The 16,962-nt window shown below is 36.5% G+C and overlaps 1 protein-coding gene across 1 annotated transcript; it reads left to right on the top strand.

Annotated features, from left to right (window-relative positions):
- The first annotated feature begins 3,484 nt into the window (after positions 1-3,484).
- On the top strand, positions 3,485-10,154 carry LOC114701792 (prolactin-3B1-like). Its single transcript, XM_037205859.1, has 5 exons — positions 3,485-3,592; positions 4,665-4,822; positions 7,004-7,111; positions 8,324-8,503; positions 9,816-10,154. The coding sequence occupies exons 1-5, from the start codon at positions 3,562-3,564 to the stop codon at positions 10,002-10,004; spliced, it is 666 nt and encodes a 221-aa protein (XP_037061754.1). The 5' UTR covers positions 3,485-3,561; the 3' UTR covers positions 10,005-10,154.
- The last annotated feature ends 6,808 nt before the right edge of the window (positions 10,155-16,962 follow it).

Here is a 16,962-nt window from a genome sequence, read left to right as displayed (position 1 = left end):
ACTGTCATGACAGAACTATCATCCAATGACTGATGGAAGCAGATGCAGACATCCACAGCCAATCCCTAGGTGGAGCTCCAGGAGTCCAATCGGTAAGAGAGAGGAGGGATTATATGAGCAAGAGATATTGACACCATGATTGGAAAAGGCACAGGGACAAATAGCCAAACTAGCAGAAACACATGAACTGTGAACCAATAGCTGAGGAGCACCCATGGAACTGGATCAGGCCTTCTGGATCAGTGAGAGAGTTGATTAGCTTGAACTATTTAGGAGGCCCCCAGGCAGTGGGACCAGGACCTGTCTTTGATGCATGGGCTGGCTTTTTGGAACCTAGGGCCTATGCTGAGACACTTAGCTCAGCCTTGGTGTAGAGAAGAGGGGACTGGATCTGCCTCAGCTGAATCTACCAGGCTGGGCTGACTCCCCAGGGGAGAACTTGCCTTGGAGGAGAAGGGAATGGGGAAGGGTGAATTGGGCAGGGGAGACTGGGGAAGGGAGGAGGGAGGACAGGAGAATCTGAAGCTGATATGTAAAATTAAATTAATTATAAAATAAAAAAAATAAGTAATTGTCAAATTCACACTGACAGCTTGTCACAGATTCTTTTGGGATTTTATAAACAATTTAGCAATTTTATGACATGTCTATAAGTTTAATAGTGATTCAAGATTCTGATTCACTTGAGAAAGTGTTCTAAGGGCTGGATAGAAAGCCCATAGACAAACTTGGAGGACAACAAAACATACCTAACAATTTATCTAGATTATTTTCTGATATGCTCTAGTTTACACATTGAACACAAACTCTGACACATTCATGTATAAACATCACTTAAATCCCACCTGACCATGGCTCACAACTCAAGAAATCTGGTCACCTGGTGAAACCCACTGTGAAACTTACAAGGAGCTCAACTGGATAGGGAATCATCCTTCTAGGCAGCCTCCTTGGCCTTTGCTTCTTCCAGAGACCTCATCTAACCTCTGTTTTTCTTTTTCCAAGCACTTCAGCTCATGTGTGCCTATTCCAGGTAAATCCCATGGTCTGTTTCTTACAGGCAGTTCAGTGGTTCTGACAATAATTTAGGTAGCTCATCATGTTGGAAAGTATTTCTCAACAACTCTTACAGTGTATATGAGTTAGGAAAGAGGTTCCTAATTAATTTGACCAGGTTCATGTACTGAAGTCCTTGTATTGTTAATTCCTAATTATAATGAGTTTTCCTGCTGTACAGAATGTTTCTCTCCCCATAGAACCCATGTCTTTTCACCTGCTCCCATTTTAACATCTGACATCATAAGAAGCTTCCTTCCAAAGTGGGAGGTTTAATCTCAGAGGAAACTGTTACAACAAAGGGTTCACTTCCTTTCTTCCTTAATAGAAATCTCATCTCAGATGAGCTTACATGGCTTTCACATCATACACGAGAAGACAAAGATAAAACCCATACATATTAAAAGACATTTAAAATAAGAGAGGTTATATCAAAATCAAAGGAGTCCTCACTTATTTTGACCTCTTCATCCAGTCTCTGCCTTACATCATAGCACCTAGGAAAGCTTACCAGAACCTGGAATGTCCTATATTACAACCACAGAGGCCAGCTGACTAAATTTATAGAGAAGTATATAATTTTCTACTTCCACCCTTACCTGCAGACATCCTATATACTATAAAATATACAGCACACATTATAGATCATAACAAATGGAACTATGAATGAGATTAACATTTTCTGGGGCCAAACACTGTGCAATTAAGGTTATTTCTGTTTTCTACTATAGAAAAATTATTGTGGGACCTAACAAATTGACCCATCCTGGATTTGTATAGCTTATTCCTTAATAGGAAGATAACAGAAATTTATTTCTTTTTGGATGTCAGCTATACAGCCTAACTGCTTCCTAGTTGATAGACACATTAAAATTTTTCCGTAAATACTTGACAGTCAGTTAGGCAAAAGGTGGACCAAGTCTGTGCTCAGAATATATTTGCCAACACTAGAACACACAGAGGATGGTGGCTACTGTAGCAGAAGTTTTTGGATTTTTGAGTATAAAAGCAAAGAAGATGCCATGGAAAAAAGGAGAGAGTTCATTAAGGGAGTCACTGGAAGGCAAATGTTAAAAGATTTGTGTTGAGACTAAGCAGGCTATAAAAGGTTCAAGGTTAACTCTGCATCTCTGTGCACTTTACCCTTTGATGTAAGTACACCAAAGGTGAATGAGATATACAGACATATGGTTAACATCATATGATGAGAGATATCCTTAAGGGTGAACTGTAAATGGGACTTGTATTACTGGGAGGAATGGGAACACGGTGAAGTGGAAATTGCTGATTCATCCTTGGGTAGTTTGAGCTGAAATTTCAGACAATAAACAGCCTATTCCTACAAAACAATACATCTCTCAGAACCCATAAGGTAGTTAGTGGGGCAGTAAGCATAGCAGAACAGAAAGGGCCATTAATATATTAACTACCTTAATGATCTATGTGGGATACTTCAACTGATTTTATTTAGTCAGCACTGTGCCTGATGACAACAGTATAAGGTAAGGATCTCAGACAGACTGATTCCAAAGTACAGATATATAAGAGTACAGTATCTCACCCAAGTTAAGTTAATATTCTTAGCTCTCAATCCTTGTTAAGAAATGAGGCCTCTTTATACTCTGATATCTTGATACAATTTTTCCTGGTACTCATAGAGATTCTCCACATCCAGATAATTATATAGAGCATTATATATTCTCTTGAAGCTGGTCACTGTGTGCAAACTTTTCATGATATAATGCTATCCTCTTCATGGCTTGTTATTTGCAAAACTATGAAGAAAAGGAAGCAAAATAGAAATTAAAGGATGATTAGAAGGTACCGATCATGTTTGAAAAGCATCACATCAGATTCTTTCAAGTTAACTGAATGTATTAAAAGTACCTTTTAAACATTTGATTTTCTGCCAACTTAATACTGAGAAAGTATTTACCCTGTGAGAAGAAAACTTTTTTGGGAGTTTGCAGGATACATCAATAAATTCATATTTTGATAAAATGTTGAGAATAATTGATGGTTGTTAGGACATACTGGCCCAAAACTCAAAAGATAACTGATGGAGAGCCTTAGTCAAGACCTGAAAAACTCATGGAACTTTATAGACATGGTATAAAAAATATAGAACTCTGGTCTAGAGAAAAGTCATGAGGAAATACATACGTCTTTCTCCATGACATGATGGTGAGTCATTAAGAAACTTAGATGACATTTTTGATTTCCAAAATATTTGAACCCTGGACCTTGTTGAAAAAAGCAAAAATTTTACATACAGAGACAGAACTGTGGCAAGAGTGAGGATTATTTCAATACTTCCTGGATGGATAAAATCTTGCAACTTTTACCTAGACCAAAAGGCATTGCTTCCTTCTGCTCCTAGACTTAAATGGTCATGGGTTAGTATATTCTGTTAGTATATATAGGAGGTAATGAGTTGAGAAAAGGTAGACTCAGGTGCACAGTCTTCTTGTGTTGGAGTCCATCTCGCAGTAGATCTTCTCAGAGATGCAGCTGTCATTGACTCAACTGTCCTTCTGTAAGTAGCACTTCATCCATTCTCCTCTATGTTATTAGTGTATTATTTCATCAAGATGGGTTTGGACAGAATACATTCTTTGGAGCTATTGGTGTTGTAATATTTAGGGAACTGATGCATTTTATGACCCACCTGAAGTCAAGTCAACAGTGTGCTGAGAATTACTTTCCTGAAACCAGTTGCTATTTTAACCTGGAGTTCAGTGACTCTCTAGGGGAATTCTTCTACCATCTTCTGTGAAGACACATGCCAAGTAATGACCATGGACATTATATATTACTTTAACTCTGTTTATTTTTATTTTTGATTTTGACATAAGGATATCGGGGAACACTGTTACAGGTTTTTAATGAGCAGCTGCTTCTAAAAATCGTTCATTGCACAGGACAATTTTTAAAACAAAAAATAGTACAACAAAAATGACCAAATATCTGAAATTGAGAACCTGAAATTTTTTTGAGAACATAGGACTCAAAGGCATAATTGTATCAGTCACAGAAGGAGTAAGTAAATAATGGGTTGCCAGGATTTGGATGCTTTTCTCCTCAAATAAATCCACCTGAAGAAGAGTTAGGTTTTGGAACCTTATATAAACAAGGAGAGTAGGTTTGTGACTTTACTGATTTATTGCATGCAAGTAAATAGTGAATGGAAAAGCAAGTTTATTTTAAAAAGCCATCTTAATTTTCAAGTGATATTTGCATGAAAATTAATTAGTAAAATACTTAACTTAATGAGATGGAAAATGAATACAAATTACCAAACATTAAAATCTGAAGAGAATGGATTAAAGACTCTCTCTTAGAACCAATTTTATCTCAAAATGTTTGCAAATTTTAGAAACTCTACAAGGGCAAGCCAAAGCCAAGGTAACTCTCCTACCTCACAAGCTATGGTTTTGAGAAACATCACTATTCACGTATGTTTTCACATTGGACAATTTATTCCAGTTTCATGTTTTCACAACCAATTATTGTAGCACAGGAACCTCAGAACAAAATGTACATGCTATATAGCGTCACCAATGTATACTCATTTGAATGGGTCATCTCAGTTTCATTTCTCTTTGTAGCTGGGACACTGCTTTTGCTGGCAGTATCAAATCTGCTCCTTTGGGAGCATGTGATCTCCTCACCAAGTCCCCGTTTGTCCACTGGAACCCTATACCAACGTGTGGTTGGATTGTCACACTACACTCACGATCTTGCCTCAAAAGTCTTCGCTGACTTTGTAAGTACTGGATAGTCTCTGAATGGACAATCAGAAAACCAAACTAATGAAACAATAACCTATTATGAATCAAATTTCAAACACAATACTTTTAATGGTGAGATATAGACACAGAATTATGGGCAAGGAACAATGGGATGCTTCATGAAAACTTAAACCTGTAAAAATATAGTAACTGTACAACTTTTTTTTTTTTTTTTTTTTTTTTTGGTTTTTCGAGACAGGGTTTCTCTGTGTAGCTTTGTGCCTTTCCTGGAACTCACTTGGTAGCCCAGGCTGGCCTTGAACTCACAGAGATCCGCCTGGCTCTGCCTCCCGAGTGCTGGGATTAAAGGCGTGCGCCACCACCGCCCGGCAACTGTACAACTTTTAACAGAGATTTTTTTCATGCACTAAAGACAGGCCCAGGTCCCACTGCCTGGGGGCCTCCTAAATATTTCAAGCTAATCAATTGTCTCACTTATTCAGAGGGTCTGATTCAGTTGGGGTCTCCTCATCTATTAGTTCATAGTTCATGTGTTTCCACTAGTTTGGCTATTTGTCCCTATGCTTTTTCCATTCACGGTCTCAAAATCTCGCTCATACAATCCCTCCTCTTTCTCACCGATTGGACTCCCGGAGCTCCACCTGGGGCCTGGCCATGTATCTCCGCATCTGCTTCCATCAGTCATTGGATGGGAGCTCTAGCATGACATTTAGGGTGTTTGGACCTGTCCTTAGTGCATGAGCTGGCTCTTTGAAGGGAAGAGGGGACTGGACCTGCCTCAATTGAGTCTACCAGGCTGAGCTGAATCCCCAGGGGAGTCCTTGCCCTGGAGGAGATGGGAATGGGGGGTGGAAGGGTAAGAGGAGTGGGGGGGGGAGAACAGGCTGATATGTAAAATTAAATTAAATTATAAAATTAAAAAAAGGAAAAATGAAAAAAAGAGAGTGATTTTTTAAGCAACTTGTTAAGATATTAAAGTCCAAAATACATGCATCAGCGCACTGTGAACTCTTGTCCTTTGTGAAAAGGTCCTGTCTCTGTGGCATTTTCACTTAGCACTCTGTAGATATCTAGTGGAGGAGAAATGACTTGTAATGAATTGTGGAATTAGATTAAAACTAAACTACAAAAAAACCTTACTAAGCTGAAAGAAATAACAACTCATAATTCTAACGTGCTTAAAATTATTGTTTGGAAATTTTCAGGGATGAGTGTTGCATTGATAAGTACAGTCTTGCTTTCAAAGGAAATGTCATTCCAGGTCCTAATAAATATACTCAATTTTGCCAGGGGGAGTTGTAGCTACCCACTATAGGCAGTCAATTGTAGAAAAGAAAGAATTCAGTGCAAATTTAGAATATGGAGCATACATTACAAAATTGTGGTGAATATACCTTTCCCTTGCGATTTTCACTCATTAGTCTTTCATAAAAAACCTATATCCATAGTTTTTCAAGTGCATAATATTCCTATAAATCCATTAAACTTTTACAAATTTACTAATTGTCTGTATTAAAAATATACACTTTAGCTAATAAATTCCCTAAGTATGTATGTCAGGCAATTGAAAATTCTATTTATATTTATATTATTTATATTATGTATTCTATTTATATTATATATGTATAAGTAATATAAATTAATGTTTTAATTCTTTATTTACTCACTGGTGAATATTTTCTTAGAATATGTCTAGAATTTATGACTTATTTTGACATCATGAATAGGATTACATCCTACATTTATCATGTGACTGTGTATGTAAAGTAAATACTTATTTTATAAAATCTGCCTAAAGGAAATAGGCTACTGAGTATCAATGGGACCATAACAATGAACATGCATGTGTTATTGTATGACCTTTACCTCCATAAATAGAAAAAGTGATGCTTAAACCTTAGGTGTTTTACAGTATGTGTGTTACTCAGTGCTTTCTTTCTAAACAATACCATTTAGGAAGGGCAAAATGACAAGAGAATAGTACATAGAGGAAGAATATTGGAGGGTAAAAATATTAGATTGCTTCTCCCATGGACAGGAAAATGTAGGCAGACCGTTTTCACTTCATTCCTGTTTCAATTTCTCTTTATCATTTGCTAAAAGTAATACATCTATAAAATGTGTTACTGATGTGGTAATGAATATGTTTGTTCTATGTTTACTGCTAAGAAATCAGACCTTTCCATTTCTTTCAGAATATGAAGTTTGGCAGAAACATTTGGAAACAGAGTCTGATGTTGGGAACCTGCCACACTGCTGCTATCCCTACTCCAGAAAACAGTGAGCAAGTCCACCAAACAAAAGTAGGTTTCCTCCCTGATTCTGACAAAAACAACTGATGTAATAAACACAGGGTAGCTCTGCTGTGTGTCGTTACTGGGGCCATAGCACATGTGGTAATCTCAGAGTCAAGAGAAGGGAAGAAGAAGAAGAAGATGGAGCAAGCAGACAATGACACTATATGGTTGATAATTTCTCTCTAAGATAAAAGCCTCCACATGATAATAAGTTAATAAATTGATCATCCAGAGCACCCTGTTTTAACAGCACATTGTCTGTGGGGTTATCTTTAATATTATTTGGGAAGCTTTAATATTAGTTGAACATCCCCAGTTGACTCTAAATTTACATGTGTGTTGAAGAGTTACAGATACAGCAGTGTTTATAGTATAATACTAAACTCTTCTCTGGAGGAATGTTACTTAAGGAGCATGATTCAATTGACTTACTTTTAAAGATTCTCTTGTTCCTACTTCCATTTTTTTATAATTAATAAAGAATCCCTCTAAATTACACAGGCTTCTTTTATGTTTCAAAAGTAAAGGTTAAAAGGAGGTTCCTCTGAACATGTTACCTTATTCTCAATGACAACCTATGCTGTGAGGAACACAGAATATCTCAGTACCTATGATTTATTACTGTCTTAACATCTTCCATCTCAGTCTTTGTCATAAAAATTCTGAATATGATTTACACAAAATTCCTTATGTATACACATCTCACACATATAATCTTTTCCCCTTCATGTGTAGGATGAGTAACCTACACACAAACTCTTCTCATAAATAAAATGTGAGTTAATAGTGAGAAGGTATAGGAAGAGGTCAGCATTTCCTCTGATCTACTTACATTGAAACCCCCCAAAGCAATCCTTTGTCACTGATTCCTTTAATCCTTACAAAATCTCTTGTACATTGTATTATTAGGACCATAAGGAACTGAGGCTCGCCAGAACTATAGATGGTAGAACATATAGCAAAAACAAAACATGATTTGTTTGACATGCACCAGAAATCACTGTGAAGGGAAATCAATTCTATTTGAGAAAAAAATTGTAATTCTGTGATAGAATATTGTTATTCCTATATTGCCGATCATGTGCTAAGAATGTTTTCTATACTTCTATTAATAATAAATCAATACAGGAGTTCATGACCTTCGTTCAGCCACCACATGTATTAACCCTGTTGTGTTTCAGTTATTTTAATGAGATGTTCTTGTTCATGATTGTTTAGTCAGAAGATCTTCTGAAAGTGACCATCAGCGTTTTACAAGCCTGGGAAGAGCCTCTGAAGCACATGGTGGCTGCTGTGGCTGCTCTTCCAGATGCATCTGAGGTTATGCTGTCAAACACAAAAGATTTGGAAGAAAGAATTCTAGGCCTCCTGGAGGGACTGAAGACCATACTCAGTAGGGTAAGCCCACTCACTCTTCATACTCTTTTGCTTATCTCCTGTATGGAAGAGGTTATTTGTTAATTAGGAAATGAATTTTTCAATAATTCATTTCTGAGATATATATATATATATATATATATGAAATTATATATGATTTCTATCCAATTAATTCACTGCCTTGACAATAAGGAGAGGGCAATTGCAAATCTTATCTTCTTCAGGTTCTTTTCTGAGAACCACACACATCAGCGCTCTCGATAGAAAGTAACTGCTTCTTACATTAACTCAGAAAGTAGCTTTTATAGGTGGTATGGATATTCCTGACTAATTCAGAAAATCTGATAACAGTCTTGGAACTCAACGTTAACACATTGTTGGAAATGTTTGATATATTCTTGAATTTGGAAGAATACATGATATAAAGAATAGAATGAGTTTAAAGATAGAAGATTAAAGGAATATTCTCCTCAAACCCACATGTATGAATGGTGCCTCAGAGAATAAGCTGAGAAAACATCAGCCTTTATGTTGGTCAATTGCATGCATACAATGAAAAAATATCTTTCAGTTTATTACTCAGTCTGCTTCTATATGGATACACCTCTTCTGGGACCAATGACACATCAGAAAATATGCATTCCCAAATGATGTTTACTTTAAAAAGCCTCTTGCCTTCAATATAATATATGACAAAACTAATATATTTCCTTCTAGTATAACTTAATCTTTATTAGTTTTATAGAATAAGGCTCAGGATAAAACCAGGCTATAAATGCCTTCTTTGGCAGCCAGGAATTTGATCCTAGAATTCACATAAAAGTAAAGAGATATAGTGAATATTCTGTAGAATCCAAACATTAGGAAGGCAGAAACATAGACATTCCTGGTGAGTGACTGCTAAAATAAGAGAAGTTGCCTCAAAAAAAAAAATAAATAGAGAAATTCAGAAGTCAACTGTGGAAGTTTAAACAACACCCTTTCTGATATACAAATGCTGGCGCATGAATTCTGGTGCATGAATATGTACCATATATATACATGCATATATATATCCACTCATTTACAAGAAGATATTACTACCAAGTAATACTAACTGTGTAAATAATCCCTTTCTGTCGGGCGGTGGTGGCACACGCCTTTAATCCTAGCACTTGGCAGGCCAAGGCAGGCATATCTTTGTGAGTTCAAGGTCATCCTGGTCTACAGAGCAAGATCTAGGAAAGGCACAAAGCTACACAGAGAAACCCTGTCTTGAAAAACCAATAATAATAATAATAATAATAATAATAATAATAATAATAATAATAATTCCTTCTCTTTCCATGTTTAGGTTCAGCCTGGAGCTGTTGAAAATGATTATACTTTCTGGTCTGGATGGTCAGATTTGCAGTCATCTGATGAAGACACTCGTAATATTGCTTTGTATACCCTGGGCCGCTGTGTGCGCAGGGATACACACAAGGTTGACAATTATCTCAAGGTCTTGAAGTGCCGAGATGTTCATGACAACAACTGCTGAGCTCATATCCTGTCCTTTGCCACTGAGAAGGTCCTTGATAATCCAGACCTTCAAAGCTCCATTGAGTCTACATCTTTGGTATATTTCTAGGCTTAATGAGTGTGTCATTCAAAAATAAACATTGATTCTTTGGAAATGTTGAATTCAAAATGAGGATTTGATGTTCTATGGGAATTTGATGCAGATATTATGATATTATGACATTCATATACAATATTTTTCACAAGTTTAGTTTATAGACGTCAAGAAAGTACTTATTAGCCAGAATAAGTGAATATGACTTAACATATTAGAACCACAGCAAGAGTTTCCCAGTAATAAGTAGATCCATTCTGCCAAGAAAATGGAAGTTTATGAAAACAACCTAGAGGGAATGGCCACTTTTTCAAAGTCTCATCACAGAAAATATAATTTTTATACTAACATTAAACACAAAACAAATTATACATAGACACACACACACACACACACACATATATATATATAGATATAATATACACAAATATATTGAGATTAGAATGTATTTTAATATTTCTCCCTTCTTTTTCCTCTCTCAAAACCATGTTTATTCCCTTCATTCTTTCTTGCAAATTTGTGGCCTCATTACTTCATTAATTGTCATTACAGTTGTATACACACACACACACACACACACATACACACACACTACACACACACACAGATACATTCCTAAATATGACCTACTCCATCTGTATAGTATTACATGAGTTCATGTTTCCAGTGTTGCACATTTTCCTTAGCATTACTTAGTTGCCTATAGTTCTTATTGTAAGATTGAGGCCTTTTTAAAAGTGCTACATCCTCTTAGGGAACATGCATCTTACATAACTCACTACTGTTAGCAAAAAAACATGGAGCTTCTGCAACATCAAAAAATTTCACTAACACAGACCATACAGAAAAGATAACAGCATGGATGGTAATCATTGAGCTATTGATCACTCAGTTGCATACATGACTGATCTTAGACACAACCCCACATTCACTGTTCCCCAATTCATTTTTGGTTGGAAGATTCCTGTTCAGGTGGCAATAAGTTGTGAGACTGAGGAGTCCTGAGGAGACACTACACACATACTATCCACTCTTCCCAGATAGTGATTCCTTGACAGATCAAATTACAGATCACTTTGTTGAACCAATCGAGTTTATTGTGGTTACTTTCAAGAATACGGGTACAAGGCACAAGAGTAGAAATGCCCCAAACACAGATGCATCACCACATTGCATCCCAACATGTGTGACACCTAATAAAAGCTGGAAATGAGGAACACACCACATAGACAGCACACAACTCAACAGGATGTATATAGCCTGTGCTTTCCAGGTGACTCAATCAGTCTGATCCTTTTGGAAAGCTCAGCTGGTTTGTATTTCTGCTATGCTGTTGAGATGGTCTCTGCTAAGGCTCTTTGACTCTTTCTTGCTTCTTCCAGGCTGCTCCCAAGTCTCTATCTCTTCTCTGCAGCTTGACTCTACTTAGAGTAATTCTTAGCAATTGTTACTGCATACATACTTTTGAGAATGGGGAGGCCTAATTAATCTCTTCAGTTTCAGGGACTTCTGAAGCTTTTTGAGGAGTCTGCTTCCTGTCTTAAGAGAACATTCTTGCATAATATAGTGTTTCATCTCCCCCATAGAACATCCTATTGCTTTACCTGTCTGTATATGTCCTATATTAAATACTCAGTTCTTTCACTTACCTTTACTTCCCATTTCTTAAGACTGTTTCCTCCAAGATGGAAGGCTTTAACAAATTCAACAATTACATATATTTGCAAATATAAGTAGATACAAATAAAATATCTATAATTAAAAAATTACTCATACCACTTCATTGAACTGTGAAAATGTACCAAATTTCAGATAAGGAAATAAATTTAGCTGGTCCTGTTGTGTAAATTTCCATTCCAGTTATTATACTGTTTGTAAAATTTTAATTCAAAGTGATACTTTGTCTACCCTCAGAGAGAATATAGAAGTATTTCCTAGCCTTCCTTTTGTTCAAAGAGGACAACATAATTTTCATGAGTCTGGTCAAATCCAAGTGCTCAGACTCTTAGTCTTACTCCCCAAAGAAGTTTTATAACCTCATAGCAAGCATGAAACAAACTCAACTCTTCCATAATTTTTTTTGAGACTTTCAGTCACAATTTTAATGTCTTTTCATCAAATAATACCCAACCCTTTCATCCATTGTCTTTTCTATTCCAACTACTACTTTGTTCCATAGGCATGTGCCATGTTAGTTGTCTCAGGAGTTCAGTGAATAGTATTTATATATGGCAGGTGAAGAGGATTATCTCCTAGAGCATGGATAGCATCTCAGGGGCTACATCATTGAAGAAAATTTATTGCCTCTCTCTCAAACTAAATAATTGTCAATACTGCTTCAATTCAGTATGTGTTTCATGGGCCTTCCACCTGGATTTTATATTGCTTGAATCTGTATAGGTCTTACACATGCAAGCAAAACTATTGTGAATTCATAGTGCAATGACCCCATCAAGTCCAGGAAATGCTGACAATCTGCAGTTGTCCACTGCCTCTTCCTTGTCAATCATCTTAACCGCTCTTTCCTGATGATTCCTTAGCTTTGTGTGTAGAGTGTTTGATATAGGTATCAATTTAGAACTAAATAATCCTCAGTCTCTTACACTCTGCACATAATTCAATTGTAGTCTCTGTATGAATCAGCATAAACTGGGAAAAAATTCTCTGATGAGGGTTGAGACATGCTCTAATTTGTCACAATAACTGTAATAACTGACACTGCCTTAGTATTTCAAGTAAGCAGTATATTAATATTATATTCTCCTCTAGAATCTACAACATCACCATCATCAGGTTTTTGTTCTAGCTAATGGAAGCATGAGTTCCATGTTTTGGAGAGGCCAAAAATCACACAATAAGGTTACTACATAACATGTCTACCACTATTGCAAACATTGATATGATTCATATTTGGAGAATTATGTTGATGTCTTTTGTCTCTAGCAGTGTGAATTGGAGCTTCCAATGACAAGAAAGCCATCTAGTAAAGATCTATGTCGATACAGGATTTATTTCTCCATATTCTATGCATCAACAGTATGGTGCCAGCTAGGCTTCTGATACCATCAAGCTCAAGACTAGATGAGAGATCCAGTTTCATGAAAAATTTGGGGAACCGATACATATAAATATTACAACTGGTAGAAACACACACATACAAACATGAGTACAAACAAACCTACATCAGAAATGTAAAAACAACAAAATGTGAGCCTTTTATTATTAGCCAATTCAATGAAGACTATACACCAATTATAATCAAAATCTTAAAGAGTTGAGGGTTTTGTTGTGAGATTCTATTTCTGGGGATACATAAAAAAAATACAAGAACAACAACAAATGCACTATTCAGTCCAGGTTTGGATTCTGTGACAGAGCAAAGAAACCACACCAACAAATTCCAATTGGTAAGCCATTCAATTGTTGGGGGCACTTACAGGAATAAGAGCAAAGACATATTTATATACCAAACATATCTTAAAAGAGAGCTATAAAACCAATAGCCCACCAAAGTACAGATAGCAGTTCACAAAACCTGGAAACAGAGAGCACACCATAAAACTTGGACAAAGCTCAACTAGTTAGACTCCTCATGGGTCTCAGCCTGTTCGAAGCAGCGACTGGTCTCTGAGGCCTCTGGGCAGTTCACATTGTCTCTCTTTTTTTCTTTTTCCAAGCAGATAAGCTCGTGGCCTCTTCCAGATATCAGATGATCTCTGCTTCCTCCATGCAGCAAAGCACGTCAGAGAGTGTCTCTTAGCACTCTTACAGTTTATGCATGTGTGGGATTAAATAGACCTAATTAATTTAGTCCTATGCAGGTACTTTCTGAATTTATTTAGGTATTTTCCCAGGAGGATAATGAGGTTTCCTGTAGGAAGGAATGTTTCATTCCCTTAAAGCCCTTTTGTTTCATCACATCTAACAAGTGACATTCGTAAGGAGCTTCCCTCCAAGATGGAAGGCTTATATTCTGAGAAAACTGTTGCAACAAAGAGTTCACTTCCTAACTTCTGTGACAGTAAACTTATCCTAGATGAGGCCACAGGGTTTTGATACCACAAATAAGGAGACAAAGATAAAACTAAATCCAATCACAATAAGGTCAGAGAGGATATGAAGAATCCAAAGAGAAAGTGCTCTATCACAAAACCTGAGCTTTCTTGTCCCGTGGCCAACCTCTCCCTAAGCAGATGGCTCAATAAACTATGGAATGTACTATTCTACAACTTGTTACAAAAAGAACAAAATAAATTAAAAAACAAAACTAAAGCATATCTTACAACTGTGAAAATCATGAAATTCAACAATCAGAGTATTCTTTATATGACCACCAGCAAGCCAAGAGGATAGATCTTAGGATAAACTACTTCCCTGTCATCATGAAGGCATATGTTTGATATGTAGAACTGAATTACAGACAGATACTTGGCATGTTGGCATGTATCTGAATCCTAGCCCTAGTGCAAGGTCACAAGAAGATCTTGGGTCACACTCCAGATACTTTACCCTAATTTATGAGAGTCAGGCCAATACAAACAACCTTTTAAAAATGAAGTAAAAAATTTTCTTAAAAATGACACGAAGTTGTACTCTGGAATGTGTCTTTATGCATACATACAACTTTAAACACACACACACACACACAGACATAGAAACACTGGGATGTCAAAATCAAAATCAAAGGAAGGATCCCCAATGCTTTTTTTTTTTTTTTTTTTTTTTTTTTTTTTTTGGTTTTTGAGACAGGGTTTCTCTGTGTAGCTTTGCGCCTTTCCCAGGCTGGCCTCGAACTCACAGAGATCCGCCTGCCTCTGCCTCCCGAGTGCTGGGATTAAAGGCGTGCGCCACCACTGCCCGGTGGTGGTGGCCCCAATGCTTTTAAATCTGTCCATCCATTATGAATTTATATAAATGTGAAAAGCTCTAACTCAAATTATAGCACCAGAAAAAATCCTCCAAGAACTACAAATTCTTGTATTCTAACTGCATGGAACAATTATCCCTAAGATTTCTTGATGGGTACTTTTGAACAAAAAAGTACATGGGCAAACAAACTCATATAAAATGAGTCTTTATGATTTCCATAAAATCATGGAAAATATTTACTGGTAGAAGAAAAAATGAATTTCATTGTTTTATTTACCTAATGAATTGAGAAGATGAGAGAGAAGTAAACTTTTTCCTACAATTTCCTGCAGGCATCTTACATTTATAAATGTCTATATTACAAGGTTGATCGTATCCAGGCAGGACTGTGAATTGGCTAACCTGCCCTTCCCTGTTGTTTAAGAGATGTGGGGCCCAGGTTGTTCTATTTGCTACTATAGACATGTGATTGGTTGTAGGAAGTTCACATTCCTGTGTTCGCAAAGTTCTTTCCTTACATAAGGAAAGGAATAGAAATTTCTTTTCTCATTTTGTAGGTCAGCTCTGGATACCAAATATTACAGAGCAGAGAAAAATTAAAATTTCAATGAAAAGGTAACAATCTGGTGGTCAGAGTGGGAATTACTATTTGTTTTTATAATTTATTTCCCCCAACTATAACTAAACCACAGAACAATGTTTAAAGGAGAAGGTCTTGGCTTCTCTGACTATGCACACAGTCAAGATGGACAGGAAAAGGGGGGAAAGGTTAATCAGGGGAGTCACTGGAAGCAAATGGTAAAAAACGTGCATTGAAATTCAGCAGGTCATAATGATTCAAAATTATCTCTGCATTACAGTGCCCTGTGCACTTTTCCCCTTTGAAATATGTACACTGAAAGGAAATGAGACATGTAGACCTATGATTCACATCATATTTGGGGCTATTTGCTTGAGGGTGAACTCTAAGTGGGGCTTGTATTACTATGAAAAACAGGAATATATCAGAGTTGAAATTGCTGACTTATCCTTGATCCTTTTGAGCTAAATGTTTAGACTATAAAGAGCCTATATTTGCCAAACCATCTAATAAACTAAGATAGAACCCATAAACTTCTAGAAACCTTAAGATAGCTAGAAAGGCAATGAGAGCAGCTGAACGGAATAGGGAATTGTTTGCTTGCTCCATTAATGTTCTGGGCAGCACAACTGAATCCATCCAGTGAGCATTATGGAAGATGCCAACATAAAGAAACAATTTCAGACATAATGAAGGTAGTGTATATAAAAGTAAATAGGACCCAATCTCTCATGCAGGCTGATCTATTTTAGGTGAGCACTCAATCCTTGTTAAGTCTTGAGACCTCTTTTTAATTCTACTATACCTTCATATATTTTTGTTTATTTCTTTTACAGATTCTCATCTTCAGTGGAAATTTCTATTCTTTGAAGCTGTGTAGTCCACAAATGTTCTGTGATATAAAGTTTTTCATACATGGCTTATTTAGTTGGAAAAGCTTTAGGAAAAAAGAAGCAAAACAGAAGTTAATGGATTAGAAGAAGGTACCCACCATTGAATGTCACAATTTCTGACTCTTAGAAATTAATTGAATAGTAGCCCAGTGTAGAGGTTAAATTCATTTCCTACTAAGTATTTGAAAAACTGTTCCAGGAAGGATCCTGCTCCAGACAAACTTTTGGTTGCTCACAAGATTGAAATGGGTAGACTCTGTTGTTAATTGAGACTTCAATTTGGTTCAATGGTTGAAGAATCCAGGTTTCTAAATAAATCAAATATCCAAGGCAAGGGCAGCTTTACTTGGGTGTCAATAAGAACTTTGCAGTCTATAGAGGTTTATTATCAACAAAGTGCTTTTACTCAGCTACCTGGTAAAATGATCAGCTGGCTCATTATGTACCTACACTGTTACTACAGTGGAAATGAGTTAGGGTCACAAGAAATAATATCCTGAAATGATGTCAATCTAACAATACAGGAGGCAATCCATGCAGT

The sequence above is a fragment of the Peromyscus leucopus genome, chromosome 5, assembly GCF_004664715.2.
Source record: "Peromyscus leucopus breed LL Stock chromosome 5, UCI_PerLeu_2.1, whole genome shotgun sequence".
Classification (NCBI taxonomy): Eukaryota; Metazoa; Chordata; class Mammalia; order Rodentia; family Cricetidae; genus Peromyscus; species Peromyscus leucopus.
Note: the sequence above shows the minus strand (reverse complement) of the source record. Positions and strands in the feature narration are given on the sequence as shown.